General features: G+C 40.5%; 2 protein-coding genes across 6 annotated transcripts in view; one reads left to right on the plus strand and one right to left on the minus strand.

Annotated features, from left to right (window-relative positions):
* The window catches only part of LOC109871091 (lysine (K)-specific demethylase 6A), an 85,289-nt gene extending 79,134 nt beyond the window's left edge, over positions 1–6,155 (minus strand). For all 3 annotated transcript variants that reach the window (XM_020461919.2, XM_020461921.2, XM_020461920.2), the window contains exons 1-2: positions 5,649–6,155; positions 5,452–5,515 (exon numbers count right to left, since the gene is read on the minus strand). In XM_020461919.2, coding sequence (XP_020317508.1) covers positions 5,452–5,515; positions 5,649–5,818 — 234 coding nt within the window. In that variant the 5' untranslated portion in view covers positions 5,819–6,155. The remainder of the gene's footprint in view (positions 1–5,451; positions 5,516–5,648) is intronic.
* A 50-nt stretch (positions 6,156–6,205) lies between these two features.
* Positions 6,206–10,873, plus strand: fundc1 (FUN14 domain containing 1). Of its 3 annotated transcripts, none has more exons than XM_020461933.2 (5): positions 6,206–8,144; positions 8,656–8,722; positions 9,061–9,136; positions 9,403–9,531; positions 9,721–10,873. In XM_020461933.2, the coding sequence occupies exons 1-5, from the start codon at positions 8,048–8,050 to the stop codon at positions 9,796–9,798; spliced, it is 447 nt and encodes a 148-aa protein (XP_020317522.2). In that variant the 5' UTR covers positions 6,206–8,047; the 3' UTR covers positions 9,799–10,873. The 3 variants fall into 3 exon arrangements, with proteins under 3 accessions (XP_020317522.2, XP_020317521.2, XP_020317520.1); XM_020461932.2 differs by having other exon boundaries at positions 7,817–8,144; positions 8,656–8,815; XM_020461931.1 differs by having other exon boundaries at positions 8,111–8,144; positions 8,632–8,815.
* Positions 10,874–11,107: the final 234 nt, after the last annotated feature.

Here is an 11,107-nt window from a genome sequence, read left to right on the forward strand (position 1 = left end):
TGACAGGTAGGCCTACATTCGCTGCAACAGTCTACGATACAGTAATATAAAGACTGAATCGTCTAGATTAGACTGAAGCGTCTAATTTACCCATCTCCATCTGGCTTTTTGGGGTCACCTTGTTTTGTAATTAAGGAATTATATTTTTTGTATTGCAACTGCAGTTTTAGAAAAGCCTGTCACTTGAATATCGTTGTTTTAATATCAGTGCACGCGTGAGCACTCTCTCACAGCCTGTCTCTCCATCAACTCCTTTGAAATTTCATCCAGAGTTTCAAGTTCCTTAACAAACTATCATTGTCCAAACACACCAAGACAGTCATGAAGAGGGTACAATGCATTTAGCCCCTCAGGAGACTGAAAATATGTGTCAGGGGTCCCAGATCGTCAAAACGTTCTACAGCTGCACCATCGATACCATACTGACCGGTTGCATCACCGCCTGATATGGCAACTGCATCTGACCGTAAGGCGCTACAGAGGGAAGTGCGTACAGCCCAACACATTACTGGGCCCAAGCCTCCTGCCACCCAGGACCTATATACTAGGAGGTGTCAGAGGAAGGTCCAAAAAAAGAGTCTCCAGTCGACCAAGTCATAGATTGTTCACTCTGCTACTGAACGGCAAGCGATATCGGAGTTCCAAGTCTAGGTCCAAAAGGCTTCTACCCCCAAGCCATAAGACTGCTTAACAATAAATTAAATGGCCACCTGGACTATTTACATTGATGACACCCCCCTTTGTTTTTACACTGCTGCTACTCGCTGTTTATTATATATGCATAGTCACTTTACCCCTACCAACATGTACAAATTACCTCAACTAACCTGTACCCCCGCACATTGACTCAGTACCAGTACCCCCTGTTTATAGCCTCATTATTGTTATTTTATTGTGTTACTTTTTTTTATTACTTTAGTTTATTTAGTAAATATTTTTTTACTCTATTTCTTGAACTGTATTGTTGGTTGTTTCTTGTGCAATACGCTGGACTCTCCTTTAAAAAAAACGCTCCTTAGATATTGGAGTCCCATGCAGTAAAAGCGAGACAGGAATAGCTTGCTGGACATAATTTTCTTACCATTTCTTATAGAAATAGACTATTCAAAGTTAAATACAGCAGCCAATAGATCTCACAGGTAGTTTGAAAGAAGGCCTGGGAGGGGGCTTAGGGGCCATAGGTGCCTTGTACCGTACTGGCCTGAAGTCCTCGGAGAGAGAGGACAAAGAAATAAAAATATATACACACGTCACGGTTTGGATACACCTACTCATTCAAGGGTTATTCTATATTTTTACTATTTTATACATTGTAGAATAATAGTGAATCAAATCAAACTTTATTTGTCACATGCTCCGCATACAAGAAGTGGATACTTTTATTAGATTTATTTCACCAGGTAGGCCAGTTGAGAACAAGTTCTCATTTAAAACTGTGATCTGGCCAAGATAAAGCAAAGCAGTGCAACAAAAACAACAACACAGAGTTACACATGGGATAAATAAGTTTAGGCTTCACTGTGAAATGCTTACTTACAAGCCCTTAACCAACATTGCAGTTCAAGAAGAAAATATTTACCAATCAGGCTAAAATAAAAAGTAATAGTAAAAGGTAACACAATAAGAATAACGAGGCTATATACAGGGGGCACCGGTATCGAGTCAGTGTGCAGGGCAGGGGTACAGGCTAGTTGAGGTAATCTGTACATGTATGCGGGGGCGAAGTGACTGCATAGGTAACAAACAAACAGCAAGTAGCAGCAGTGTACAAAGGGGGGGGGGGGGGGGGGGGGGTTCTAAGCTGCCGGCTTGGGGGTAGATGCTGCAGTCTCTGAAAATTGTATGGGCTTTCCTCAGACACCGCCTATTATATAGGTCCTGGATGGCAGGATGCTTGGCCCCAGTGATGTACTGGGCCATTCGCACTACCCTCTGTAGCGCCTTACGGTCAGATGCTGAGCAGTTGCCAAACCAGGCAGTGATGCAACCGGTCAGGATACTCTCGATGGTGCAGCTGTAGAACCTTTTGAGGATCTGGGGGCCCATGCCAAATCTTTTCAGTCTCCTGAGGGGGAAAAGGTTTTGTCGTCCCCTCTTCATGACTGTCTTGGTATGTTTGGACCATGATCGTTTGTTGGTGATGTGGACACCAAGGAACTTAAAACTCTCAACCCACTCCACTACAGCCCCGCCGATGTTAACGGGGGGCCTGTTCGGCCCACCTTTTCCTGTAGTCCACGATCAGCTCCTTTGTCTTGCTCACATTGAGGGAGAGGTTGTTATTCTGGCACCACACTTGACAGTTCTCTGACCTCCTCCCTATAGGCCGTCTCATCGTTGTCAGTGATCAGGCCTACCACTGTTGTGACGTCAGCAAACTTAATGACGGTGTTGGAGTCGTGTTTGGCCACCGTTGTGAGTGGAATACAGGAGGGGACTACAGGGAATACAGGAGGGGACTAAGTACACACCCCTGAGGGGTCCCAGTGTTGAGGATCAGCATGGCAGACGTGTTTTTGCCTACTCTTACCACCTGGGGCGGCCCGTCAGGAAGTCCAGGATCCAGTTGCAGAGGGAGGTGTTTAGTCCCAGGGTCTTAGTTTAGTGATGAGTTTCGTGGGCACTACAGTACCTCCAACCACCTCCCCAAATATGCCCTAATAAAGGCTAGCCTACATGAAGCTTACCCTTTCTGCCTGTCCATCCATTGGCATGAAGAATCTAAAAAAATTAAAGAGTTCCTCTCTATAATAGGAACTAGTGCATACATGGTACGGTACAGTAACCAAACAAATCTTTCCAATTTAAGGCAACCCTTTTCTTCTCTACCTCTCTTTATGGAGCGGGTCCAGAGCAAACACTAGCGCTCTGTTTTCTCTCCTTAATTATCAGCTAAAAGCATGCCATGTGTCGAAGCCAAGAGGAGAGGGTTTAAATAAAAGTGGAAAAAGAGGAAGGTACCGTGTCGTGCTGGCTGGATCCCCAGTGGTCCGAATCCCATTAAGTGACATGTTTTTAGTTTCAGCAGCAGCAGAAGCATAGCTCTCTCTGCTCTGCATCAGCAACATTTCTACTCATTATATCAGACATTATTCATAACATCAAAGTCTCACAGAGTGACTCATTACCTAACCAGTCAAATAAATATGATTGTACCAGTGTTGCATTATGAAGATGACAGAGTTAGGTTAATGGTTTTCAACTTGGTTAATTGACTAAACAAAATCTCAGAATACATATACAAAAAGGAGAAGTACACCAGAAAGTAACAGGCCTACACAGGCGTAGTGTCTTTACCTGTATGTGTATGTTACCTGTGTCTTTCATCAGCCATGCGTCTATACATAGTAGTGTGGGGTAAACCGGTGGTCCACAAACCTCCCTTCCCCCCGACTATCTGTGACCACACTGGATATTATTTGAGCTTTTCGCAGTTGTATGATGGTGCAAGTCCAAAGTTAATGGGACATGTTCATATATATATCTATCACAAACACACAAACATGACTGCAAAGAGTAGTTCATATAAAGACGCCTCTTTTCAAAACAAAGTGCTTAGCGCGTGTATAGTCGGAGCGTGAGCTAGCTGGCCCCAAGTGTCCCACCAGTAAGAGGCCGAGCTCTGACATAATACTCATCTGCTGCAGAACTAATCTTGGATTTGTTTCTTAAAATGTATGACATAATATGGTGGCGACTGGAGAATCAAAAGAGTAAAAAAATTACTAGACAATCGGCAAACTACTTTGGTTGGGGTTGTGGTTATAGCCACATGTTGATGACACACTGGAGACATAGCTAGCTACAACCTTATCTAGCCTGTTTAGCCAGATACCTACTGATCCCTAGTGCAGTGGTGTAAAGTACTTAAGGAAAAATACTTGGAAGTACTATTTAAGTAGTTTTTGGGGTTGTTGGTATCTGTACTTTACTATTCCTTTACTACATTCCTAAAGAAAATAATTTACTTTCTACTCCATACATTTTCCCTGACACCCAAAAGTATGTTACATTTTGAATGCTTAGCAGGACAGGAAAATTGTCCAATTCACACACTTATCAAGAGAACATCCCTGGTCGGCCCTACTGCAGCTGATCTGGCAGACTCACTAAACATAAATGCCTCATTTGTAAATGATGCCTGAGTGTCTAAGTGTGTCCCTGGCTACCTGTAAATTAAAAGAAAAATGGTGCCGTCTGGCTTGCTTAATGTAAGGAATTTGAAATGTATACTTTTGATACTTACGTATATTTTAGCAATTACATTTACTTTTGATACTTAAGTATATTTTAAACCGAATACTTTTAGACTTTTACTCAAGTGAACGTTATTATATTACTGGGTGACTTTCAATTTTACGTGAACCATTTTCTATTAAGTTAACGTTCTTTACTTTTACTCAAGTATGACAATTGGTACTTTTTCCACCACTGGTGGCTAACGTTAGTTAATGTTACATTACACAAACTACCGACGGATAATCAAAACAGCAGCGAAAAACAAAACGTTTTTTGTTACTCATCTTGCTCCGATGCTTAGCAGTTAAATAATATCATGCTAATATATTAAATGTAGTTATATATATTAAATGTAGTTATATATATATATAAATAAATATAGTAGACAACGTAGCTTGCTAGCTTTATATGGACTAGCTAGCTAACGTTAGTTAGCCAACTCCTCTCCCACCGACCCCGCCATCTTGGGCTGATCCGCAGCTATTACTAGTGACTTATTACGTTAAATTAACAAAACAACATACCATTCGAGCAAACCGGACACCAATGACCTGGCAATATATGAGACAGGACATGTACGGTATGCTAACAGCAGCTAGCTAAGTATACACGGGTTATTCAGCTACACCGGACAGGACGCTCCTAACTTGGGCCGTGAAAACGTTCATGGTCGCGAGCTGTCCATCGTTGATTGCAGCGCGTGCATAATGTTACAACTTGCCAGGGCCACTATTTCAGCACCAAGTGAAGTTGGTGACATTGGGACGGACTTAGAATGATGATTTCCTGACCAACTTATTGCCTTCCAGTTAGAACCAGTCTTGTTTGTTCAGCTGTCAAAAGTGTGCAGCCACCGGCCAGCAATGCCCCCCAAGAATTAACATAGCCAGCAACATAAATTGTGGTAATAATATTAAGTGGCTTGCTACCATGTAATTCCAAAGCCAGGTCTGTGCTATTGTGATATACTATAAGTGCATGACTGGTGATAGTCAACATAAAACTATTCACACTTGATAGGGCATGATGTAATCTTCACTCACTTGCTAAATCCGCCTGGCCCCTTGCTAATGAAATGGGATTTTAGTTAAGTTTAGTAAATATCCAGCTTTCAAGCAGGGGTTTGTGAGGTCCCTGGCACTTATTCCAGATGATATGCAGGGATCAAGAGTGCTAGCGGAGACGGGCGAACTGGTCCTATCTGTGACATACCTTTAACAGTAAGGCCTTCGTTCTGGCGCCATCTTCATGAAGCCTCTGAAATCCAAACAGTGAACTGCAAAGTATAGGACAACACAGGCGGTTCCGTATTACTTTGGGGATATATACGTCGTTTTTTAAGAATTGAATGCACGAAAACTCAGCACAGAAAAACATATACAAAAGAAGTGCATTGTTAATTCGCGAACCTGTCAATTTTGACCAAGCTTTCTCTCTCCTGCGATGTTAGCTTCGGAAAGTCCTCTTCTATTTCATTCGCTTTTCCCGCCGCCATTTTATTTTCCTCATCACCAGCAGCGCCGAGACTTCGAGCAGTAGCAGAGGCAGCAACGTCGAGCGACACTCCGCACGATTTCATGAAAAAGCAACAGGGAAGCGGCGACAAACTCCACCAAAATATAATAAGAACGAAAGTACACCACCTTATCCAGCACTGAAAACGTAGCTTAGCCGAGTGATTGCCAAATCCTCAAGAAAAACAAGACCCGTCCAAAAAAGCCTTCTTCTCGCATGGTTGTACACAAAATACTACATGTATTAATTGCCAATTAATGCATGGAGTAGAGTTGATGCCGGATTTTACGATATGGCGTTATTTGGTAATATCATAAACTTCCCCCCACAGAACAGCTCAAAGTTGTTGTAATTGTCACACAGGCGAACGCACGCCGCCACCGTAAGAACGCCCTCTCCTCTCCGTAACCAATGAATGTATCTGTGTGTAATCATGTGACCTGATCAGACACACTTTTATAACAAACCATCAACTTCACGCATCTCCTCAGCTTCTTTGTATTGGTTTCCCGTGTTGTATTATGATTACTTTAACTGTACTTTGAAGTATATTATTGGTTAAGGTATCTGAGTGTTTCTAGTGCGAGACGGGGTACAGGTCAGCAAATTCAGTTGCCAAGGATCACGCTAAAGTGTTGCTATTTGATGGGATTGAGTTGTTATCAGCTTGTTATAACAGTGTAATAAGTGATTTACAAAATTATAGCACTATTCACTATTAGTATGGCTGTCATAGTTGTATCCCATTGTCTATTATCACTGTATGTATGGGTTCTGTTCCTATATTTATATCAAACAGATCCCTAATATATAGACTTACACTAAAATGTGTTATACTCACGTATAAACCTCTTATCTTAAAGTGTAATATACATTTTTATAAACATACCTATCCTATTCACTATGACTGCTTGATGCTAATAGGTTCACTTTAGTTTACCTTAACTGACAGCAAGCAATCTCTCATAATCAGCCCAAGACATTCCCCACTATCCGTTACCTAAAGTTTTTATGCATAGACAAGTATGTCTTCGCAAAATGCCATTGTAGGCAAGATATCTTCAGACATATGCCAATGGCCTAATGCTGGAATACTCATATGGGAGCTGACAAAACATGCCCATCACAACACAACAGGCCTTGGGGATTTCGGGCTGTTTTCAATGTTCAACTCATATGGCATAAGGTGAAGGATTGGGTATTGGAGGAAGAGCTGATCTTTGATCTGGTATATGGGGAGTCTTGATCCTGCTGTTCTTGTCTCCTCCAGAAGATATGGCTTCGTCAATCAGACATGATAACTCAGAGCATAGGTCACTTTCCAGTTTGATTGGAATATCCACAACTCTGCTGCCACAGATTGGCTGGGCTGTAAATATGTCATCACTGTCATGGTGGCAGAGATAGATGGCCACCTGTCACTGTGTTGGAACAGGAAGCAGTGAATTATGAGGGACAAAGGAAGGGGTCAAATCAAACTCCTGGTTTCAATTAAGCATAGTGGTTATCAAACACATAGGCAGCAAGCCCAATATTCATAAGCCTACCAAATCTGCTTATTATTTTACCCAAGATTCAACTCTACATAATTTAGCATTGTAGAAACACAAGAGAACTTTTGCACTTGGAGTCAGTCTGATAAAATGTGTCAGTTAAATTGTTTGGCTGCCGAAGGGATGAAACACAGACTCTGGATTTTGGCTTTTAATAAAAAATGAAATGATAACCGATCATGCAGTCATAGAATAGGCCTAGTTACATAAAGCTCACCCTTACAGAAAATCACATGATTTCAAGCGAAATTCCTCATGTGAAAATGTATTTTTGGATTACAACATGTGATGACGTTTTCACATGTGTAGTTTAATGTTACCACATTAACTTTACATTAAGTACCAAAGGCTATATTATTCATAAATGACTTAGATGATTGTAAATGTGAATGACAAAAAAATAAACATTAAAACATTCATCAGAGTAATTTAGGCTACAGACATCACTCAGCTATTATAGCTAGGGAACCGAATCTGCTCCTCAATCGCAGACTGAAGTAGCCTATTCTGCAGTGGCTTTCACTCTGTGCATATGTATAATTTGTATTCAAATGGGCACATTTTTGGTTAAAAGTTACCCTTTTTTTTTAAGTCAGTTTTGTTTTGTGAGGAAACCTAAATTCATGACAACTGCATTGAATGATAAACTGCATTGAGACTTTCCAATAAGGTTATTTAAGTAAGCATGATATTTTTATAATCAATGCATGAAATTAAAATGTTTGACTGTCTGACAAACTATGCAAACGACGTATCCCATGACCATCCTATCATGCCTGGGACAGCATTTGTCAACATACAAGTCAGAGCACTCCAAAATGGCGGATCGTGAAGAGGGTAAGTGGCCGCACTCAAACCAAAAACGACCTTTATGTTTCGATGTTTGGACAAATGATTGCATCTTAAATGTACTTAATCGAGCATTAAATCATATCCAAACGTACTCGCAAAAAAAACTGTTTGACCTATTCTCTCGGTCTCTGATCGCACTCCGGCGGTGTGTTTCCATGTATCAACGTCATAGGTTCTATGAAGATGATTATGATTGGCTAGTGGCTACAATAACGCTTTGCTACTTTACATTTTAGAATTATATTTCCCCACATACGCGGATTGATTCTTATGTCCAAATATGTCTAGAAATGTTAGATTCTATCCTCTTTTCCTCCTACATGATTTACATTAGGCGACTTTTTTGTAGACTCCTACTTAAGAAAACGAAACAGAATTGGCAATGGCATATGGCCAAATTAACCACATTTCTGATAAGGATAACAAAAAAATACTTGTACAGCTGCTAATTATTCTCCCTTTGTACATCAAGCTCAACTTTGTTTGTCTCCCCAAGACCCAGAGAATGAAGACGACACATGCGATGTGATCTACCTGACAGAATATGCCAGACGTCAACAATGGTGGGGCCGCCTATTTGGTGGGAACAATTCGGGTCCTATGTCTGAGAAGTATTCGGTGGCCACACAAATAGCACTGGGGGGAGTGAGTGGCTGGTATGTCATGCAGGCCCGGCCAGGGTTAATTGATTATGCTAAGCATCCTCAGGACTGTTCTTTAGTATCATGTGATTTCTCTCACACATGTTATTCAATGCTACTGTGCTTTCTGCATGGTATGGTCAAAATACAATGGTATGGTCAAAATACAAAGGCTTCTTCTGTAGATTATGCTTTTTTCCATGTATAGTGCAGAGCACTTTAGGGTGTCATTTGAATTTTGCATTGTCTCTCACTGGCAGGTGTGCAGGATATCTTTTCCAGAAGGTGGGGAAGATTGCAGCCACCGCTGTAGGAGGAGGATTCCTGTTATTACAGGTAGGAACTCAACACAAGGTTTTGATTTATAGTGTAAAAGTCTAAATGAGTTCTGTCAGCTGGCCACCCACTGCAAAGAGGAGCTTGGACTTGGATGCATCAATGAATAACACATCTGAATGTTTCATAAAGACATTTCATAGGACTGTCTGAATAACATTATTAACCACAATACTTATTGTCATGGATTACAGTACATTATGTTTTTGTTCTGGGTCTTTGTCATCCTGAAAATATAAACTTTATATTCCTATTCTAATCTCCAGATAGCCAACCACAGTGGCTATGTGCAGGTGGACTGGAAGAGAGTGGAAAAGGATGTCAACAAAGCCAAGAGACACCTGAAGAAGAATGCTGACAGGGCTGTACCAGAGTTTAACTCACTTATTGACCAGGTAGCCCACTGTAGCTGGTAATCATAACATGTCTAACATTTAATAATGCAGAATTTTATTCATCCTACAAGGGGCAAAGCAATGTGAATTTAACTACACCTATCAACATAATATTGACTCTGCTTACTTGTACATACTACTAATTCAATTGATGAAATGTGCATATTTATTTGTCTTTCTCTCTTGCAGTCCACAGAGTTCGTGAAGACAAACGTAATCATCACCAGTGGATTCTTTGGAGGCTTTTTGCTTGGTCTGGCATCCTAAGATATAAAAATAGAGACCTGCAGTTTATTAAGGCTTTTTTTTTGAGAGGTCTTGTCTGTCGTGCCCTTCTTAAATGGTGGTGGGAAAAACAAGAACAGATGCACAATATATCAAAATGAGCCAAAGTGTAATTACACAAACCACAAAAGGGTAGTGCACTTGTAAATACTCTGTCATGTGTACCTACAGTTACACAATACCTACCCATGTATCTACCATGTAAATGCTAAATGCTTGGTTTTAGTGCCACTTGAAACTGTAACCAAGATTTTTCTGCTTCTCTACCGAATAAACAAAACCATGTTTCTAGTCAGGCTTCAGCTCTGATTCAAGAAAATCGGGCATGACCTAAAAGGAGTCAGTGGGTCTTGTGGGAAATACTGGTCTACAAAACAGTTCATCAACACTCTGTAAGAGCACACAGGTGTTGTGATCCTGTACATGGGATCTAGTGGTCCTGCCCCACTCAGACTCATGTATTCATCATATGAAAAGATAGAAATATACACTCATTCAATTGCTTTGAGCGGGTGCTGGAGATCAAAGTGTGTACGTACATGTATGTAAAACGGATAGGAAGACGCCACACATTGCAATCTAAGCTGTATTTATTGAGATCGACCTTGTGGTCCATCAGACTCCCATGCATCCCGTAGAAGTATACGTACAGTGTACTGTTGCATTGGTTACAGGTACACACCTTATTGGGCTGTAATTCTGGACCTTATTGATTACATTTGGGTCCAGTTCTTTTCCAGTTCATTTGTTTATATTGTTATTTTTGTCAATAGTCCTACACCGCTAGTATACTCAAGTCATGCAGTGCATTATGTTGCTCAGGAAACTATGCATGACATGTCATTTTCATTGTATGCATTAATTCTTCAGTCACGTTATATTGAGTGATTTAGGATTACTATGACAATATATTATTTTGTCTTTACAAGCAGTGCAATATTTGCTTAGAGGTAGTGTAGCCTCTTCTCTTTCACAGAAAAGCTATTTACCTTTGTTATTGAATGACAGTGTTGTTGTACTTTGTGTATATATCCTTAATAAAAGACAATGCAGCAATCATGGTTTTCATTTTTAATTTCAGATGAAAGAATGTCTGTGTCCTTTCTACAGCTATGAATTTAGGGTGCAGTTAATTGCCTGTCCTACTATTTGAGTAAAATGACCTTAATCAGCCAGATTTCATCTTTCAAGTTAGTCATCATTATTATGTCTAGCTTGTGTATTATACATAAAATGTTACAATGTAGCAAAATGTTTCTGCAATATTACAATTTTCTTAGAATGTTGCAAC

Source organism: Oncorhynchus kisutch, linkage group LG26 (genome assembly GCF_002021735.2).
Source record: "Oncorhynchus kisutch isolate 150728-3 linkage group LG26, Okis_V2, whole genome shotgun sequence".
NCBI lineage: Eukaryota > Metazoa > Chordata > Actinopteri > Salmoniformes > Salmonidae > Oncorhynchus > Oncorhynchus kisutch.

Excerpts from the sequence above, each read along its gene's own strand:
- fundc1 (XM_020461932.2), top strand. The coding sequence starts at position 8,048 with ATGCAAACGACGTATCCCATGACCATCCTATCATGCCTGGGACAGCAT. Across the intron at positions 8,816-9,060 it reads CTGGGGGGAGTGAGTGGCTG|GTGTGCAGGATATCTTTTCC; the intron begins GTATGTCATGCA and ends TCTCACTGGCAG. Across the intron at positions 9,532-9,720 it reads TTAACTCACTTATTGACCAG|TCCACAGAGTTCGTGAAGAC; the intron begins GTAGCCCACTGT and ends TCTCTCTTGCAG.